The sequence below is a fragment of the Chiloscyllium plagiosum genome, unplaced genomic scaffold, assembly GCF_037043375.1.
Source record: "Chiloscyllium plagiosum isolate Xiang-an unplaced genomic scaffold, Cpla_swu_hap1 HiC_scaffold_37, whole genome shotgun sequence".
NCBI lineage: Eukaryota > Metazoa > Chordata > Chondrichthyes > Orectolobiformes > Hemiscylliidae > Chiloscyllium > Chiloscyllium plagiosum.
In genome coordinates this window covers 14403726-14425668 of record NW_028270175.1, presented here as the reverse complement: position 1 = coordinate 14425668, position 21943 = coordinate 14403726, and the positions used below count along the sequence as shown (strand labels likewise).

The 21943-nt window shown below is 42.5% G+C and overlaps 1 protein-coding gene across 13 annotated transcripts in view; it reads right to left on the bottom strand.

Annotated features, from left to right (window-relative positions):
- prdm16 (PR domain containing 16) overlaps positions 1 to 21943 on the bottom strand; it is a 716406-nt gene that overhangs the window by 44812 nt on the left and 649651 nt on the right. For 6 of the 13 annotated variants that reach the window (XM_043676051.2, XM_043676062.2, XM_043676057.2 and 3 more), the window contains 3 exons: positions 21479 to 21502; positions 21274 to 21361; positions 383 to 552 (listed from right to left, as the gene is read on the bottom strand). In XM_043676051.2, the coding sequence (XP_043531986.2) occupies positions 383 to 552; positions 21274 to 21361; positions 21479 to 21502 (282 nt within the window). The remainder of the gene's footprint in view (positions 1 to 382; positions 553 to 21273; positions 21362 to 21478; positions 21503 to 21943) is intronic. The other 7 variants (XM_043676056.2, XM_043676060.2, XM_043676061.2 and 4 more) reach the window with 3 other exon arrangements.

The following is a 21943-nucleotide window of genomic DNA, read 5'->3' as shown; positions in this document are numbered from 1 at the left end:
GGTAGTCGTTAAACAATCTAATAAGGAGCTCAGCAAAAATGTCCTTACTCTGCAAGTGGTTATAATGTGGAATGCATTACCAGGTCGAGCAGTTAAAATGAGTAGCATTGATGCATTTAAGGGGAAGCTAGATAAATACATGATGGTGAACACAAAGAAAATTATTCCAATAAAGTGTGTTAAAGTTCATTGTGATGAGGCACATGCAGTGTGTAAATTCTGGCATGGAGCTATTGGGTTCATTTTATGTAATTCTATGTAATAATTTAAGTACGTTGCCAGGAATGAGTACCATGCAGTGAACATAAATACTAAGGAGTTTGCCTATTTACTGTTGAAGGGTTAACCACAGTATGTAACTGTGGTTACAGCTTCCTCTAACCTGCATGTGTAACGCTCCTTTCCTTTGCGGAGGATGGCATCAGACAGTGTGGATGGTGGTGATCGGAAGTTGAATGAGTGATGAGGAGGGGGTTGTAGAGTGCCCATGGTGTCCAGTTTCAGTGTGCCAAAACTTTCTAGCTTTTCTGTCATGGTTTCCATAGCAGCCATCTGCAAAAAAAAACACAACCTAAATTCTAGGCCTCATGTTTTGAGTGAGAGCAAGAGAAACTAAACAGTTTAGTGTCTGTTCCTGTCAGATACAATAGCACAAGGAAGCTTTAAATTAGGTCATAGGAATTGGAGTAAACTACACAGGCCATTGCACGTCTTCCCTCGTTCAGTGAAATCGTGGTTGACCTGTGTCTCAAACGGTGGCTTTAGGGTGGCATGCTGGCTCAGTGGTTAGCACTGTGCCTTGCAGCACCAGGGACCCAGGTTCGATTCTAGCCTCGGGCAACTGTCTGTGTCGAGTTTGCACGTTCTCCCCGTGTCTGCGTGGGTGTGCTCCGGTTTCCTCCCACAGTCCAAAGATGTGCAGGTCAGGTGAACTGGCCATGTTAGATTGCCCATATTGTTAGGTGCATTAATCAGGGTTAAATATAGGGTGGGAGAATGAGTCTGGGTGGGTTACTCTTCGGAGGGCCAGTGTGGACTTGTTGGGCCAAAGGACCTGTTTCAATACTGTAGGGAATCTAATCTAATGTAAACCTGTTTGTCCACTTTTTATCCACTTGTCCTTACCCAAAAACACGGAATCACTGAATTGGTACAGTGCAGATGGAGGCCCTTTGGCCCATTGTGCTAGCGCCAGCTCTGTTATGTAGTGCCAATCTCCTACCTTTACCCTATATACTTGCACATCATTACTATCCAAAAAGCCATCCAATGCGCAATGCAATCCCCACCTCAATTCTGTATTCACAGGCTTTGATAGAGAGTATTCTGAATTTCTATTGCTCAGTGTGAAGTAATCACTGAAAGGCACCATCTGGTAGCTCTTTGCCCTCTAGTGGAAGTCACTGGAACTGTATAGGTGAGCCAGTTGGAAACAAACCATCCTTCACTACTGCAAACATCACCTCATTATTTGAAATTTGTAGATTCAATGTCATGGGTGGTGAAGGATATTATATATTGAGATAAGAAGGATTTGGTTTCTATATATATATATACATCCAAGGTCTCTTTTGTATCAAATGCAACCAGACCTTTGGTAAGATGCTGTATTTTCATTATACTTTCACTACACAATATGGCAATTGATGTTAGCCATTTACCTCGTCTCTATGTTTTCAAATATGATAACTTTTTAACCTTAATTTCCTCTCCTTTCTTTCCATAATATTAGCACCCTTGGGTTCAGAGGCTTGAATTTATATTGTGGTTTTCACAACCACTGTCTATTGCAAAAAAAAATACCTTTTAAAGTGTGGTCATTGTACTAATAATGTGGGAAACACAATTGCCAAATTGGGTTCAGCAAATTCACACAAACAGCATTGTGATAATGACCAGAAAATCCAGTTTTTTTGTGATGATGTTTGAGGGCTAAATATTTCCCATGACAGCTGGGATAACCTCCTTGCTCTATTTTAACAGGTTTATTTGAAATCACAAGCTCTCGGAGGGCTGCTCCTTCATCAGTGACTTCATCTGATGAAGGGACAGTGCTCTGAAAGCTTGTGATTTCAAATAAACCCGTTGGACTTCTGACTTGTGACTTTCGACTTTGTCCACCCCAGTCCAACAGCAGCACCACCTCATCATGGCTCTATTTTAAGATAGTGCAATGGAATCTTTTACATTCACCCATTCAGACATATGAAGCCTCAATTTAGCATCTCATTCACAAGACACACCTTTGAAAATGTAATGCTTCCTCTGCACTGTAGAGTCATAGAGCTATAGAGATGTACAGCATGGAAACAGACCTCTTCAGTCCAACCTGTCCATGCTGACCAGATATCCCAACCTAATCTAGTCCCACCTGCCAGCACCCGGCCCATATCCCTCCAAACCCTTCCTATTCATATACCCATCCAAATGCCTCTTAAATGTTGCAATTGTACCAGCCTCCACCACTTCCTCTGGCAGCTCATTCCCTCCACACACCACCCTCTGGGTGAAAAGGTTGCCCCTTAGGTCTTTTATACATCTTTCCCCTCTCACCCTAAACCTATGCCCTCTAGTTCTGGATTCCCCGATCCCAGGGAAAATACTTTGCCTATTTATCCTATTCATGCCCCTCATAATTTTGTAAACTTCTATAATGCCACCCCTCAGCCTCCGACGCTCCAGGGAAAACAGCCCCAGCCTGTTCAGCCTCTCCCTATAGCTCAAATCCTCCAACCCTGGCAACATCCTTGGAAATCTTTTCTGAACCCCTTCACATTTCACAACATCCTTCCGATAGGACAGATACCAGAATTGCATGCAATATTCCAACAGTGGCCTAACCAATGTCCTGTACAGCCGCAACATGACCTCCCAACTCCTGTACTCAATACTCTGACCAATAAAGGAAAGCATACCAAACGCCTTCTTCACTATCCTATCTACCTATGACTCCACTTTCAAGGAGCTATGAACCTGCACTCCAAAGTCTCTTTGTTCAGCAACACTCCCTAGGACCTTACCATTAAGTGTATAAGTCCTGCTAAGATTTGCTTTCCCAAAACGAAGCACCTCGCATTTATCTGAATTAAACTCCATCTGCTACTTCTCAGCACATTGGCCTATCTGGTCCAGATCCTGTTGTAATCTGTGGTAACCTGTGGTAACCCTCTTCGCTGTCCACTACACCTCCAATTTTGGTGTCATCTGCAAACTTACTAACTATACTTCTTATGCTCGCATCCAAATCATTTATGTAAATGACAAAACGTAGAGGGCCCAGGACCAATCCTTGTCACAGGCCTCCAGTCTGAAAAACAATCCTCCACCCTCTGTCTTCTAACTTTGAGCCAGTTCTGTTTTTTTTTGAGATTAGATTAGATTACATTACAGTGTGGAAACAAGCCCTTCGGCCCAACAAGTCCACACCGACCCGCTGAAGGGTAACCCACCCATACCCCTACATTTAGCCCTTACCTTACACTAGGGGCAATTTAGCATGGTCAATTCACCTGATTCTTTGGATTGTGGGAGGAAACCGGAGCACCCGGAGGAAACCCACGCAGACACGGGGAGAATGTGCAAACTCCACACAGTCAGTCGCCTGAGGCGGGAATTGAACCCAGGTCTCTGGCGCTGTGAGGCAGCAGTGCTAACCACTGTGCCACCATGCTGCCCACATGGTTCTCCCTGTATTCTGTGAGACCTAATCTTGCTAATCAGTCTCCCATGCGGAACCTTGTCGAACGCCTTACTGAAGTCCTTGAATTCTGTGCTCAAGCCTTGCCACTTGAGGAAAATGTTATTTTAATCAAGTTATTTACAGTGAAGGTCGGGAAAAGTACGATGTACATTTAAGAAAGTGATAAAAGAGCTCAAAGTGGTCTTTGAGCAAGGAGGAATGGTTGATAAAATTAGGCCTTACATTACTGAAGCGAAACTAAAAGAATACACACAGCTGAAATTATGCAAGAGTAGGCCAGTGCCCTATGTACAGTTGGAAGCAAAAATTAAAGAGCTGGATAGATTAGAAAGATCATGGAATAGGTACACTGTGATAGTTCATAAAACAAATGGGTTCATTCACATATGTAGAAGATAATAGGGTAAGCAAGAATGATACTTGCTGACTAGGCAAAAGTGAGGACTGCAGATGCTGGAAACCAGAGTTTAGATCAGAGTTGAGCTGGAAAAGCCCAACAGGTCCGGCAGCATCCGAGGAGCAGGAAAATCAACGTTTCGGGCAAAAGCCTTTCATGAAGGGCTTTTTCAGCACTACTCTGATACTTGCAGACTGCCTACCAGTGGAGACTTGTTTTCTAACTTAGAAAGTACTAAATTAGATAAAGGGAGTGTGCTGATTTTAGATAATATTTTAATTAGCAGGAAGCAGAGAAGGAGACTATTATAAGATTGAACAAAGTTCTAGGCATCAGAGTTAAAAAGCACAAATGATGCATCAAGTGTAACACATCGAGTCATCAAATAGATGATGAAAATATCCACCCAACTTAGAGAAAGGTCGAGGAAATTTTGAAAGGAAGGAGACCTGAAAGCAAAAAACATAGAACATTCAAAAAGAGTAACAGGCTGTGTATTTTTCTTTCTTGAGATTATAAATTAAGTCTAAGTTGGATCATTAAACAGCTGAAGTATAGGTAGAGCTTTGTAGCTTGAAAATCCATGCAATAAGTGTTGCTTTTTGAAGCGGGGAGGAGGAGAATTTGAGATTCAACAATATTGAGAGTACTGTGAATGATGGAAATTCTGACAGATGACAGCCCTCTGATTGTTGGAGTTTCAAAATGTTAATAGCTGAAATACCAGAGCAGCAGAGAGAAACTTCCACAGCTTGCCAACTGAAAGCATTCATCTCCCCCTCTCTCTCTCTCTCTCTTACTCTCTGTCTGTGCATGCGTTTGTGTGTGTGTGTGTGGGGGGGGGGAGCGGGGTGGTGCAGAAAACCAAAAAAAGCTCAAAATAGGGAATTCTAATAAGAAAAGGCCTTGGTACAAAAATTCAGACAAAAACAGCCTTTTTTTTCACTGAAAACAGCATGTCGTCAGTGCAACAAATAATAAAAAAAAAACTCAAAGAGACAATGTAATCCACTCTTCAGATCTGGACTTGTGATCTTTGGAATTTTGTTTACCCTGTCTATATTCTTGTCCTACCCGTTGTACTGGTGTCAAACTGTTTGTCGTTTAGTCTGTCTTATTTATGAATAAGTGTGTATGTATTTGGGTTTTTTTAAAAAGGCTGTTGTTTACGTTGTGTATTAATATATTAGAGATTCTTTTTCTCTGCTATTTGTTAAAGCATTATACAATAAATAGTTATCTTTCTGTTAATGATAAAACCTAGTGTGAATTGATTTTGTACTGAATAGTAGTGAGGAAAATTGGTCATCTTGGTGGTTTATTTGGTATTTTATTTGGGGCAGCTTGGGGAAAAGTGGGACATAATTATCAGCACAGTCTTCAGAGTTAAATTGTAACATTAGGGATATTGTGTATTATTTTAAACTCATTCCAGACTTAACTAATGCAGTCTGATATCAAACATCAACTGCATCGACCAATCAAAGATAGAATAGATTGGATTGGTCTTTAGCATGTCAGAGAACATTTGAAGGAAAGAACAAAGTGTTGACTTGTGTTGCAGCTTTAACCCGAGGCAAAAAAAAAAGCAGTTTTAGCATGTGATGCTTCATCATGGGGGCTGGGTGTCATCTTATCTCACATAACGGCAGATGGTGTGAAGAAGGTTGTAGTATTAGCATCATGGGCTCGAAGAAAGCCAGAGTGAGTTACTGACAAGTTGAGAAGGAGGTACCAATGCTCCTTGCAGTGTTACTAAGTTTCAGACACACTTGCGCAGTAGAGCTCATCAAGCTCTGATGGTCATATTTGTCTGAGGGAAAAGAATACGATTTCCAGCAGCAGAGCTTCAGAAAGGGGTGTATATTTAATGGCCCATCTGTTTGATATTAAATATAGTAAATAGAACTAATGCAATTAAAATGAAGACTGATTTGTTCTAGCCACTGAGTTACTTGGGGGTTGTTCCCATAAGCAAATGACACACGGACTCTGTTAAAGAAACTCACTATGAAATGGTGGTCAATATTCTGCTAAGGTTTAGAGAGAGGTTGTTCTAGAGATTTGTCAAGAGCACACAGGGATGATCCATATGAAAGCAATGGCATGGAGCTGTTTTTGGTACTCACAGATAGATAGAGATATTGAAGATTTGGAGAAAGAAATGTCAAGTTTCTTTTGGAAGTTTCTTTTAGTTTGATCCAAACTAAGTTCTTTCTGTTCCATAGGAGAAAGTGAGGACTGCAGGTGCTGGAGATCAGAGCTGAAAATGTGTTGCTGGAAAAGCACAGCAGGTCAGGCAGCATCCAAGGAGCAGGAGAATCGACGTTTCGGGCATGAGCCCTTCTTCAGGAAATTGGGCTCATGCCCGAAACATCGATTCTCCTGCTCCTTGGATGCTGCCTGACCTGCTGCGCTTTTCCAGCAACACATTTTCAGCTCTGATCTCCAGCATCTGCAGTCCTCACTTTCTCCTAGAAGATTTTAACCTACTGCGAATCCTCTTGCAAGGATGCCTTCCTTGAAGAAGCTCTCTTCCTCCTTTCCTGAAGAAGGGCTCATGCCCGAAAAGTCGATTCTCCTGCTCCTTGGATGCTGCCTGACCTGCTGCGCTTTTCCAGCAACACATTTTCAGCTCTTTCTGTTCCATAGTCAAATACAAGAAAACCTCCTCCTTTTGGTTGGTGGCTATAGCCTGTGGATACATGTTATGTTTATGTCCAGAAGTAGCAGCACTTGAGAAGTTGGTTTGCAATATGTAGGTTAAGTTAAACTTCAAACAACACCGGGTTACAGTCCAACAGGTTTATTTGGAAGTACAAGCTTTCAGAGTGCTGTTCCTTCATCAGGTAGCTACTCTGAAAGCTAGTGCTTCCAAATAAACCTGTTGGACTATAACCTGGTATTGTGTGATTTTTAACTTTGTCCACCCCAGTCCAACACCGGCACAGCTACAATATATGGGTTGTCAGAGGTGATGGAGTTAGAAAATGGTCCACAGTTTACATCCAATGCTCCAATGCAGGGTCACAGCCAGATTCGATGCTGTTTTTGCCTGGTGCCCACCCAGCAAAAAACAAATGAACGTCCATTGTTTTTCACTTCTCAGGACATCCCAAAGTACTTCACTGTCAATAGATTATTTAATATTACAGTTGTAATGTAGGGACACTTGGCAGTGGCCCCTGAATAGCAATGAGATGAGTGAACAGCTAATCTTTGTTAATGGCATTGAGCGACAGATATTGTTGACCAGGTCAACTGCCTGGCCATCCTTTGAATGGTGCAGTAGGTCCCTCATGTCCAACCAGACACAATTCATGTTGCACACCTCACACAAAAGCCATCCCCTGTAAAATTACAGCAGTGCCTCGGCAATGCAGTCTCGATTATATGCTCAAGTCTTGCATCACATCTTAAATCCACAGATATTCTACACAGAGACAAGACTAAATCACTGGACAGGGGATAGGAGTGGGTCACTTTGCTGAATTTTCCCCTCCCTATTACAGGGAAACTGAGGGAAAATGCCATGTTCTGAGCCACGACATATGATGCAAACTAACTCAATTTGAATTTTGGACAAAAATGAGAGGCAACTGCATGTTTGAACCAGTTTCAATGGCAAAAGCTAATGGAATCAATGAACACTTAAAAGCCACATGCATTCCCCTTTCAGGAGCCCTGTTTCTCTTAGATTACACACTTTACTTGTTTATAATCTCAGGCGGGCTCAGACGTATCTATCATCAAATGCAAGGCTACAAAGAGTAGTCATTTCTTGACTTTCTTCCAAAATAAAGCAAGTGGAAATTAAGATAACAGTCTACAACCTGAATGGAGAGAGACGCACTTTATTGTATAGTCTTGTTTTTAAAATAAATAGGATCAGCACTAAGATAAGGATGTTAAAAACGAATGGAGAGGAACAGAATGGATTCTCAAGTGCACCCGCCCTTGAAGCTTGACTTGTCAAAGCTCCAACTGAGTCACCAAGGCACAAGGGAGATGTTCAGGCTCTTGGAGAGCAGCCATAAGGATTAGCTCCAGTCTTCGCTATATAGAAACATTGGAAAATTTAGGCTCTCCAGATATCAAATGAGATGTTGCTCAGGATTGTAAATGCTATGGCAAACGTATACTGTATTGACGAAATCACCTTAAATTAAACAGCGAGGGTAGAAAATGCTGTGAATTAGACCATAAGATGTAGGAGCAGAAATTAGGTCATTCAGCCCATTGAGTCTGCTCTGCCATCCAATCATGGCTGATACATTTCTCAACCTCATCTTCCCACTTTCTCCCCATAACCCTTGATCTCCTTTACATTCAAGAATCTATCTATCTCCATCTTAAATATACTCAATGACCTGGCTTTCACAGCCATCTGTCGTAATGAATTCCATGGATTCACCACACTCTGGCTGAAGAAGTTCCTCTTTATCTCTTTTCTAAAAGCTCTTCCCTTTAACCTAAGGCTGTGCCCTCGGTTCCTAGTCTCTCCTAACAATGGAAACATCTCCCCAACATCTATTCTGTCCAGGCCATTCAGTATTCTGTAAGTTTCAATTAGATCCATCCCCTCATCCTTCTCAACTCCACTGAGTATAGACCCAGAGCCCTCAAAAGTTCCTCATGTGTTAAACTTTTCATTGCTGGGACCATTTTTGTGAATTGTCTCTGAACACGCTCCAGGGCCAGTAAATCCTTCCTGAGATATGGGGCCCAAAACTGCACTCTAAATATGGTCTGAGCGGAGCCTTTTAGAGCCTTAGAAGTACATCCCTGCTTTTATATTCAACTCCTCTCAAAATGAATGCCAGCATTGCATTTGCCTTCCTAAATACTGACTCAACCTGCAAGTTTACCTTGAGACTGGACTAGAACTCCTGAGTCAGTTTGCATTTCAGATTTCTGAATTTTATCCCCATTTAGAAAATAGTCCATGCCTCTATTCTTCCTACCAAAGTGCATAACCTCACACTTTCCCACATTGTACTCCATCTGCCACTTCTTTGATCGCTCTCCTAACCTGTCCAAATCCTTCTGCAGCCTCCCCACCTCCTCAATGCTACCTGTCCCCTACGTATCTTTGTACAGTCTACAAACTTAGCCAGAATGGCCTCAGTTCCTTCATCTAGATCGTTAATGTATAAAATGAAACGCTGTGGTCCCAACACTGAGACGTGCGGAACACCACTTTTCACAGACTGCCACCCTTTTATCACATCTCTCTGTTCTCGCCAGACAGCTAAGCTGCTATGCATGCTAGCACCTTGCGTCCACCACCAAGGGCCCTTATCTGACTCAGTAGCCTCCTGTGTGTCATCTTGTCAAAGGCTTTCTTGAAATCCACATTAAACCATAAAAATCAAACTTTGAATCGATACTCAAATTCTTCTTTGTACAGTGAGCAACCTGTATGTGGAATAAACATACATATACAACACTGAAGACAAAAACATTGGATTCATTGATGAACTAACTGAATGCTATGAAGAAAGGACATTTCAGTTAGTCTGGATAAATGGACAGTGATGTACCAATCCCTTATCAAATGATTTTAGAACTTGTATTTAACTTAGGGTTTGAAAACAGAACTGATTCCCAATGGATTCAATAAGGAAATGGTATTCCAAATAAGAATTAGAAGAAGATGTAAGGGAGTTGATCAAAAGTACCACTGACAGTGTGAGTTTTCAAAGCTGAGGAAAATTGTTGCTAAGATACAGCAATAATCAGGGGTGACTTTAATCTTCACATTGATTAGACAAATCAAAGTTAGCCTGAATCTTGACTTCATGGGGTGTAGAAAGTTAAAAATCACACAGCACCTAGTTATAGTCCAACAGGTTTACTTGGAAGCACAAGCTTCTTCATCAGGTGATTGTGGAACATGACCATACGACACAGCATTTCCCCAACCACCTGATGAAGAAGCAGTGCCTCGAAAGCTGGCGCTTCCAAATAAACCTGTTGGACTATAACCTGGTGTTGAGTGATTTTGAACTTTGTCCACCCCAGTCCAACACCAGCTCCTCCACATCATGAAGTGTAGTGAGGATTGTTGCTTAGAACAATACCTTGTGGAACCAACTAGACATGAGCACATTTTAGATTCAGTAATGAGACAGGTATAATTTTAGACCACTGTGGTAAAGGATCCTCTAGGCAGGAGTGACTATAATGTGGTAGAATTGTGCATAAAGTTTGAGGGTTAGAAACATAGATTTTGTTGGGATATCTGGTCGGCATGGATGAGTTGGACCAAAGGGTATGTTTCCGTGCTGTACATCTCTATGACTCGAAATAAAAAAACATGGGCCAAGAACTTACATAAGAGCAATTACAAAAAGCTAAATTGGACTGGATAAATAGCTTAAAAGAAATGATCATCTCATAAGGTGCTGATGGAGGCCATTCAGCCCATTAAGTCTGCATGATCCTCCAAAGAACATCCTACCCTTTGCTATAACCCCACATTTACTATAGTTAATGCACCTGAACACTGTGTGTCAATTTAGTACAGCCAATCGAACTGACCTGCATATCTTTGCACTGTGGGACGAAACTGGAACAGCCACAGGAAACCCACACAGACACAGGGAGAATGTGCAAACTCCACGCAGATGGTCAGCTGAGGGTGAAATCACATGCAGGTCCCTGGCACTGTGAGGCAACAGTGCTAACCACTGAGCCACCTTGGTAAATTCTGGGACCACAACTATGTACAATCTATGTTAACAATTTGCCTCTATTGTAGCAAAATTTAGAAAGATAGGTAGGAAAATAAGCTGTGAGGAAGATGGAAAAAAGTCTGCAAAGATGGGTTAAGTGAGTAGAGGTTGGATCCTTCTATTCAAGGCTGAGTTAGACAGATTTTTGATTGAAAGGGAACAAAATGCTAAAGTTTATACAGGAGAGTGGAGTTAAGGTCACAACCAAATCAGCCACAATTTTCTTGAGTTATAGAGCAGACTAGTATGGCTCCTGTTCAGTCTGTGCTGCTGCTGTTGGTGGTTGTGAGGGCTTCAGAAGAAAGGAATTTGATCAGAAAAACTGAGTGTTACCGGCTTTTATCACTATCCTATTCCAACTCTCCAAAATATTTTTAAATTCTTTGAAATGACACCATCTATTGTGTCTCAACCTTTGAGCCTATATTGAACTTTTGACTGAGTTGGTAAAGTTCAGGTAATTTTCTGCAGATGCTTCATAAGGGAACAGAAACTGCACAGAGTTTCTGTCTGTGTGTTCTGGTTGAAAGGACAGATTCAGTATCTCTATCTGTGAAGACAAACAGAGAGTTCCCATTATCCTTCCAACCTTCCTTTCTTAAACAACCCCAAAAAACATCCGCAGCTAGCACCTGTTTGGTTAACATTCTGTCACAGAAACTTGGATTTTAGGACACGCACCCTATCATTCTCTTCTAGATGGTCGTGGTCATGCACTGTATTTACCAGCATTTGTATTTCTATTTCTGATTTTGAACCATTATAGTTCACTTACAAAGGCAATAAGGCGCAACCTAATCCTCGAACACTATAATCTCCAAATTATATGTTGAGATGTTATAGATTGTGCATTGTATAACAGCTCCATCTATTCTTCAGTGAGTTTTACAACAGAGGTTTGTCTGTTTTTGTTCTTGATGTTTAAGGTCCACTGCTACTTTTTTTTGGAAGAAAAGCCAGAAGTTATCTTAGTGTCTTGGCCAGCGTTCATCCTTGAACTAATATCATTAACACCAGATTAATAGAAAATTCATTTCACTGTGATTTGAGGGGATTTGGTGTTCATAAAATAGCTGCTATGGTAATCTGTGTAACAGTTTAATAGGTTATATTGGAAGCAGTTTGGCATATCTGAAAGAAGTGATACAAATGATATTTTTCTCTTTTATCTAAGTTGATCTACAGAATACAATTTGCAGTCTCCCTTGCATTTCTTTGATTCCAAGCATTGACAGTTGTCAGAACATTCAAGAAGGTCAACACCCTCAAGGTCAAAGAAGCCCATTTGTTTGGCACCCCATCCACCACCCTAACAATCCATTCCCTCAATCATTGATGCACTGTGACCTCACTAAGTTTTATCTAAAGTACGTTCTGCAGCAACTCACCAAGACTTCTTTGGCAGCACTTTGCAAAGCCCTAACCTCCATCACTGAGAATGACATGGAAACATACATATGGTAACCTCAATATCTTGAAATCTTGCTTCGAGTCATGCAGCACATTCAACCTATATCGCTGATCTTAGCAGTCTCCCCACATCCTCAGTAATCTCTTGGAAGAGGCCGTATATGACGAGAGAAAACCGGGGCCAAATCAGAGGAAAATACACTGGAAGTTTCTTTGCTGGCTCCCCCTGAAGTATAGTTAGACTTACAAAGAAGCATGCAACTCAACCTGTTTACTCAGCATGTGTTTGGTCAAATGAACAAGCAAGGATCTTAAGACAGAGAAGCAGAAATTAGGCCATTCAGCCCGTGGAGTCTGCTCTGCCATTCAATCATGGCTGATATGTCTCACAACCCTATTTTCCCATTTTCTCCCCATATCCTTTGATCCCCTTTGATACTCAGAAACCTATCTATCTCAGTCTCAAATATACTCAATGACCTGGCCTACACAGCCTTCTGTGGCAATGAATTCCATAGATTCACACTCTCTGGTTGAAGACGTTTCTCCTTACCTCCATTCTAAAAGGTCTTCCCTTTACTCTCAGGGTGTGCCCTCGGGTCCTCTTCTCTCCAACCAATGGAAACATCTTCCAAACATCTGCTCTGTCTCGGCCATTCAATATTCTGTGTGTTTCAATTTGATTCCTCCCTCATCCTCATAAACTCCATCGTCAAACGTTCCTCATATGTTAAGCTTTTTGTTCCTGCAACCATTCTCATGAACCTCACTTGAACACATTCCAGGATCAAACTCCCTCTGGAGTTAGTTTCTTTCAGCTGGACATTTGCTATGAACACTATATAATTGGCTTCAGCATCTATGTAGAGGCAAGCCATTTGTGTGGGTTCCTGGTCAGGATTGACGTCCTATTGGAGGTACAGGTGCTTAGGCATCCGCTGGTGGGAGAATACAGCTGGGTTGTGACTTACCTGGACAGTAGCTAACAACTTGCCTGAATTGACCGTGATTAACAAATGGGGGAAAAAAACCAGATCAAGCCAGGGAAAGTAATTGTCGAATTGTATCCCAGTAAAGATATAAAAATGTATCCAAAATAAAGATGTGGAACCATACCCCAGGTAAGGATGTGGAAAAGTGCCCAAGGCAAACACAAGAGAACAGGAAGGGAAAGGAAAAGAGAAAATTACAGGAAAGAGAAAGAATATGTTCGGAAATAAGATTTAAATTGAAGATAGCATGATTTCTTGCAACAGTTGCATCCAGCAATTTAGTAGTCCCTAGTAAAACATGATTGTATCACAATCAGTGATAAAATTGGAAGGGAAATGGTGGTAGTGGAGGTGCACGCAAGGAGAAACAAACTCCAAGTCGCTGGGAAATTAAACATTGCCCCCTTTTGAAAACTGAATTGTTTGAGTGCGGGTCAGACTCTTAAGTGTGCTGCCTTTTGAATTCAATAGCTTCCTTAGAATTCACAATGGCTAAAAGGCTAAACACTTCCCTTATAGATCTGTGCATGACATCACCTCCAAACAGCAGGAAAGCTGTAGGAAGCCATATATCAGCTACTATATTTTCTACAGTACAAATATGAGTAACCTCCCTTAGACCTTTTGCATGCTGTACAGCTATTAAACAGGCTCTGGGGAATAACAGTGCTACAAAATTGTTTAAAAGTTTTTATTCGATCAACACGAAGTAGCGTTCGTGAAAACATAAACTCTTCTTTGATATTTCCTTTGTTTTATTATTTTTTCCAGAAAACTATTTGAAACACACAAAAATGGCTCAATATACTTTGCCACTCACAAAAACAAATACAGTAATCCTAGTGTTCATCTTCAGAAGAGGGCATAATCAGAAACCATGAATTACAAAGTACTGAGAATAACTTGCTCTTTACTGAATTTTAAACTGAGAGTTGTGAATAAATCAAATAAGGAATGAACAACAAAGGGAAAATCAATCATTTATAAAATAGAATTCCATTAATAATTCTTAGATTTGGTCATTGTTTTTTGCAGAGTAGGCTGTTCTCAGTTTGTATATCACCTTAAAATTTGTGGTCATAACTCTCTTGATCTCTTGGATTATGGAAAAGAACTAAACTACAGTTTCATAAAATGTTGTCAACAGAAAAGAGGCCATTTAGTCCATTCTGTCTTCTAGCTCTCCACTAAAACAATGCACAAAATTAATCCTCATAGCTCTCTCTACATAGGCTTGCTTTTGTCTGTTTCAGATATTTTTCAACTTTCCCATAAAAGATGCAATGGGCTCTGTTTCAGTAGATATTTATGCCTAAAGACTTGATGCTTCAACAATTATTTGCTGAAATGAGGTTTCTTTTAACTTTCCACACCCCATTCTTATGCTTTTAGTGCCACCTTTAATTCTTATTCCTGATCCAGGAACATTTCTCCAGACATCAGCTCCCAACCTCGAGAAAATGCACATGTTGGGTGAGGAACAGGATGAAGATTGAACTCGACCCTGATAATCCTGCACTCTGTCATGGTCAAAAGGTCTACAATGCTGAAAAAGCTGAGCAGGTCTGGCAGTATCTGTGAAGAGAAATCAAGGTTAACATTTCAGGTCCGATAACCCTTCCTCAAGACTGATCCCTTCTGATGAAGGGTCACCGGACTGAAGCGTTAACTTTGATTTCTCTTCACAGATGCTGCCCGACCTGCTCAGCTTTTCCAGCAACATCTTTATTTCTGATTTATAGCATCCGCAGTTCTTTCGGATTTTGTCTCGAATGCTGTTGGCTCGTGTGAAGCATAGCAATACTGATAGCAGGTGACATCCTGCTATCCCAGTAATCAGGACGAGAGGGTGGGGGAGGAAGAGGTGGGGGAATCACTTCTTTTGATGGTTAGTCTATTGTGTGCTTTTATCAACACACCACTACATCATTATCTGTAAACCTGCACCTTCTCACTTACAGCTACTGCCCTATGTACAAAAAAGTATCAATGCAACATTTATCCATCAGTCTTGTTAACTAAGGATGTGCTCCTAAGCTCTAAAACTCAGAGAGTGGTGACAGTGATCGTTGCATCCACTTTGCAGCTGAGAGTCAGTGTCACTCAGGTAAAAAATGGATTAGCAAATTGGCCAGTCGGTTTGGTAGCCCCACTTTTCTGGCTCCTTTCAGGAATCATGAAGCGCAAGGACCTGACACTCTTGGCAAGTGCTTGTGAAATTCACAATCCTCGGACACCAATAAGTCACAACCAGCCACGATATTTTTAAGCATAGACACGATCCTTTGGTCAACTAATTGCAGTTTCTGCAGAAAATTGCATAACTGTGTCTGCTTTTTGGGTTCTGGATTAGAGGTGCTGGAAAAGCACAGCAGTTCAGGCAGCATCCGATGAAGAGAATCCCTGATGAAGGGCTTTTGCCCGAAACGTCGATTTTACTGCTCCTCGGATGCTGCCTGAACTGCTGTGCTTTTCCAGCACCACTAATCCAGAATCTGGTTTCCAGCATCTGCAGTCATTGTTTTTACCTCTGCTTTTTGGGGCTGTGTTGGGTGGTCTGTGCTTCTAGGTTCTATATTACAAAAATGACTACACTTCATCAAAATACTTAATTGACTGTAAAGGGCTTTAAGGTGTTTGGTAATCATAAAAAAAAATTCCCATGTAAATACAAGTCTGTCTTTCTATGTACAAACACAAAGAATTATCATTAGACTGGGGAACTTGTATGAACAGAATGATTGAAAATTTAGCTGATTCCAATCTTTGTACAGGAAAAAGAAAGCTGAGAGTGCACACTCATCAGTAAAGCTGACACCTGAGTAAATACCAGAGCAGTCTTTCCACTTATCAGTGTTTGCTTGATCAGCATCCCAGCCACAAGCTTAAACATCCAAAAACCCCCAGTGAGGCTGCAGTGTGTATTTTCTCACAGGATGCACTACACCAAGAATTCTTTGGCAGCAGATCCTACGAACTGGCACCTTCCAAGTACAAGGGTGACAAGCTGCATGGAAACATTGTCCTTGATTACGTTCTGTGCCTTCAGGGTCACTGAGCCAAAACCCTGAATTCTACCCCCCACCCCAACCCCTGCCTTACTGCAGTGTGGGAGGACTTTTATCAAGACAGTTCAAAACAGTCCTGCTCCCTTCTCAAGGGATAGTTTAAAGTCAACTGTGGCTTCGTTGGTAGAACCCTTGCCTAAGAGTCAGCCTCCCCCTGCAGGATTTGAGCACCGTCATCGATGCTGACACTCCAGTGCAGTACTGAGAAGCTGTGTTTCAGATGAGATATTAACTGAGGTCTCCCCTTCCCTCTCACTAGATACAAAAGATCCTATTGTTTTACTTTGAAGAAGAACAGAGCAATTGTTCCTGATCATCACAGCCAAAAAAAGCTATAACGGCAAGTCTGTGTTTCTTTTTATGGTCTGTTATTTAGGAAATGCTATTCTTGTCATAAATGCCCTTGCTCCCAGAGTGAATAAAATAACAAGCTGTCCATTTTGAGAATATTGGCCAATTTTTGTGCAAAGAGGACAGTGATATCAGTCCTTGCCATGTCTTTCACCAGCTTCACACCAATAATTGTCAGTTTGTGAACCCACCTTCCCTCGACAGTTTAGAATCTTAAATCTCTTACTGAAGTCTCCTGTCTCCTTGAAAGATTGCTCATCACTTAGTTTTCTTTGTGTCACAGAGCTTCCTCGTGACTCTTCACTACATCCTCTCCCTTGTGTTAATGTGTCTTCATGACCAAGATAAAGATGGCAGGGACAGCAGCTCACGCCGATTTCCTCCCCTCTCCGTTTCAGGACTGGTATAAATGATCGGAGAGCCCCATTGCGGAGGTCAGCTAACTCAACACTAACTGGGAATCGAAGCTGACATATTGCTAGTTTGAGTTATGGTTGTGGAAGGTTCACCTTCAAGATGGCCTTTTAGTCTACAACGTGAACAATTCTGTGCAGACTGTGCCCAAGTCAGGCGTCTCTATGTCCATTCTTACACATGGCCTCAGAACGAAGACTTATTGGGGCTACACAAGAAATTGCCGTAAGATGTTAGAGGCTATGGGCTGAGTCTTATTTTCTTTTGAAACTCGTCAAGTTTCATGGAGGGGTTCTCCCTGCGAGGTTTCTTGTCACATCTCACCTCATAAACTAACAGCTTCACCCTCACCATCCCCGCCCTCCACCACCCCAGCAGCCACACTGCTGAGAGATCCTGAAATGGGCTGGCATCCTTGGCACTGATGCCATCTTTGAGCGAACGCTATGCACCTGGACCAACACTGTCATTCCGGAGCTGCCTGACACGGTTACTGAGATTTACACCGGACGTGCCAGACAAGGGAAAATTGGCTCTTCAGTTTGTAGGCAGGAAGTGGGAGGTCCTACTGGATGGGGTGGGACATCCTCTTCCTCCAGGACGGGCAGTGGAGGGCATATCACCAGATCAGCCTGGTCCAAGGTCGCTACCCTGGGTTAAAGCAGTCTGAGGTGTCTGGAACAAATCTCAGCACTTTAGGAAAGGAAGGATAACATCCTTCTCCATTTTGCCAGTGGAAGTGCCACCATCTTCCCTCTGATACCTCATACTCACTCAATCTCTGCCATTGGACCCATTTCCCACCAAGGCTCATGCTTTACCCCTCTCACTGTTGGCTGCAACATCTTTGTTCTCTCGCTGTCACACATCCTGACCCCTGACACCACTGGCCCCACATGCCCTCTGTGCTGCCAACTCACTTGCTCGGGGACATCTCTCCACTTGCACCAGCTGTGCCACTCACTTTCATCTCTCTTAATACCCACCCCTCTCTCATCCCAGGAGGAAGACAGCCCACAATAGGGTGGAAAGAGTCAAGAAGGATGTTTGTCTCCCCATCCCTATGAGGAGAGGTCCCTGACTCTGATCAGCCTGAGTGGCTAACAACATGCGTTCTAGCCTATGGACTGGTACAGCAGCCTGCCCTCAACTTAGTTTGTCAGGATCCTCTGATGGAAGGCTATCTTCCTTTGGACTGCTGACAGTCCTGGCAAGCTTCCTGGATTTGTGTCTGCTCTACTCAGCAAGGTCGTACAGCAGTGCTGTCAGCCTGGTTTCTCAGGTTGAGAGGCAATGTGTAAAAAGGCAAAGTAATGCATGGCAAGCTGGGGATGCTATAGCATCCAGATAGGCTTAGAGCGAGTGAGTGCAAAGTCAGCAAGTGAAGAGCCTGAAGACACAGCCTGGTCCAGTTTATGAGCTGAGCACGTGTCACTGAACACACACAGTCTCTATGCTGCAGCATTACAATGTGAATTATCAGAGCAGCCCTAAGAGGCAGCAGTGAACTGCAGAAGGGTCCTGTAAGCAGATAGGAGATGTGCCATAAGAGTTCCAGAAAATGGCTCATGCCCATGGACATGGGATACAAGTGGCTGGTGCCCATTGAGTGTGCCCTGAGATGTTGGTTACAGTTGAGAGTGTGGTGCTGGAAAAAGCACAACAGGTCAGGCAGCATCTGAGGAACAGGACAATTGACGTTTCAGGCAAAAGCCCTTCATCAGGAAGCGCTTTTGCCTGAAACGTCGATTTTCCAGTTCCTCAGAAGCTGCCTGACCTGCTGTGCTTTTCCAGCACCACACTCTTGACTCTAATCTCCAGCATCTGCAGTCCTCACTTTCGCCATGTTGGTTACAATGTCCAGCATGGAGATTCTTGGCAACAAGTGGCGAGCTGACCCACTCTGACCTTGACATTGAGAATCATTGCCATCCAATTTGCTTGTGCCGGGTGGTATTGAAAGAAAGCTGCAAGTTAGTGAGTTGGAATTGCTGTTAATAAATTCACTGACTAGAAATAATCCCTCTTAATAGACGCCTTGCGAGAATCTCAGTTACGGTTTGTCACCAAGCAATTTGAGGAATGAGTGGGTTTGGTGACCAACATCTGGATCTTAAAGGAGGAGATAGGCAGAGAAATGAAAAGGTTTGTGGAATATTCCAGAGCTCAGGATCAAGACAGTCGAAACCCTGTCTGACTCTGGGAGAGGGAAAAAAAATCTGAAAGGTGCAAACAGCTACAAAGGGAGGAATCCAGAGATATTTTACTGGAGGTTACATTAGTAAGGTTGGAAAAGCCGGGGGGAGATTTGAAAACCTAGGGTGACCATTATAAAAATTCAAGCAGAAGTATTTTATAAGCAACTGCATATTTGGACGCTGTGTTCATTCAATTTGGGTGCCAGATCATACACTCTAATGCTAGCAACTCATGCCAGACTGTTATCCCAGGGGCAGACTGCAAGAGAGATAACAAACAGGAGAAAGCAGCGAGGGAGAGAAAACTCCACTCTCTGCTTTTCCACAACTATTTCACTCCTGTCAGACTCGGATCACAATAGAGGCAGCCCACAGCTGTTTACCTCTTTCCCCGGCTGCTCCTTTCTCACAATTGCCACAGGCCTTGCCTCACTCGCCTCTGTCCATATCTGATCATTCCCTGTGTGCACTCCATTCTAAGGCACACAAACACAGGATATTCCTGCCAGACAGGCCACCTCTGTCAGCCAGACCCTCCACTAAAATCAAGGGAAGTTATTAAAGCGACAGACATGGGAGGCAGAACAATGAGTGGACTAAGTTTAGCTGTGAAACCTGGTCAGTTGTCCCCCATTTATAAAAAAAAACCTCCTCTGTGTTATTTATTGAAGCTGGGAAGAAAAAAACATATTTGCGGCGGGTAAAACTGAAAGAGGCCTTCGAAAGTGGCAGCTTAAATCAGGAGGTCTCGCTGAAAGATGATCATTTCCTCTGTGCAAAAAAACAGAAGGCTAATGGCACAGAATTAGGAATTAACTTAAAACTGGTTGCATTGCCCAGACTCTTACACCTATACAGTACCTAAAAAGAACTGAAAAAAATTAAAATTCTCCAAACAATTTGTCAGATGGGTAACTATCATTCAACAAGTAGACACTTGAAAGTGTCCGATTTTTTTTTCCCACTGGGGAAGTCAATATTTAGAAAAAGAGGTTTTTTAGAATCATGAAGGGGTTTGAAGAGGGAAAGTTTATGCTTTGGGAGATAGTAATGAGTAATCATCAATTTAAAATAGTCACTGGGAGAGGAAACTGGAAGGAATTACTTCACACAGCCAGTTTCTGAATTTTGGAATGGCTTGCCTTAGGGAATCAATGAGGCAGGGACCATGACATACCTCTCTCTCTCTCACACACACACACACACACACACACACCCTCAGGCACGGGACACACACAGGGACACAGGCAGGCACACACACTCATGGACACACACACTCTCACAGACACACACACTCTCACGGACACACATGGACACAAGTGCGCACAGGCACACACATACGGACACAGGCACACACACAAGGCACGGACACACACATGGACACAGGTGTGCGCGCACACACACACACTCTCATAGACACAGGCACGCATACATAGACACAGGCATGCACCCACACATATAGACACAGGCACACATACAAACACGCACATATGGATGCAGGCACACACATGACATATCACATACACACGTGGACACAGGCACACATAAATCAGATGCACGCACTACACAAACACACACATACACTACACACAAACTACATGTGCATTACACAGACACATGCACGCAACACACACCTGCACTACACAGACGTTCCTAGATTTTTTTGGTAAAAAGTAGATAGACCATCTGCATAAAGACAAATAAAGGCTCTGAGAAGAGATCAAAGTTCATACAAGACAGCTCTGGTAGAGTTGGCACAAACAGAAGGAGCTGAAACATTTCTTTCTGTGCTGCTAAGTCAAAGGCAATGAAAAGAGAGAAATTCCCTGCTTTTTCTTTATGTAGCTGGTTTTTGATTTAACAACAGAAAAGGAAATTTGTTGTACATACAAAACCTCTCTAATTAAAGTCACCACACAGATCCATTGCAGAAAATGTTCCTGAAGATAAGAGCTTTAGCTAAATTTCTCAACAAAAAAAAACAAACCAATATGATCTGAACGTACCTGAGGGTGGAACAGAAGTGGGTTCGGGCGCAGATACTTTTCCTTCAGTGAGTTCAGGGGATCCATCATTTTCCTTTTCTCCACCCTGCTGGACCGAGAAGTAAAGAGTTAAATCAACGCCCAGCATTTCCCAAACCAAGATCCTACCTCGGACACTCAGGACCAGTTTAGAACAATGTTGTCTTAAGGAAAGATGCATACTTACGCTGTGTAATGCAGGTGGTTCCAGCTGAAAGAGAAAAGCAAAGGTTGGGATGAAATCCTGGCTGTGGACTCTTTGGGAGTAACTTGTAGGGAAGAGGGCTGCCTCCCTTCCCTTTTAACCTCACAGCTTTCAGTTGCAGAATGCTCGAAGTAACTGAACCTTTAGTCTTGCACTTACTCAGTCCCACATGGGAACACTGAACTTGCCATGGATTTGGACAGGGACCTATATTTTGGGACATGGGGAATGCTGGCAGGGCCATGTCTGCTACCCTGAAGTCATCAAGAGTCAAGCCCACAGCTCCAGAAACGTAAGCCAGACCAGACAGTATACCAGATGGCTGCATTTAATAACAATCAAATCCGCAGTCATTATTTTTTCTGCTCACATTTGACTTTATTGATTCAGTTTCGTAACTAGCCAGAGCAGGATTTACATGCATGATTTCTGGGATACTACTAGAGT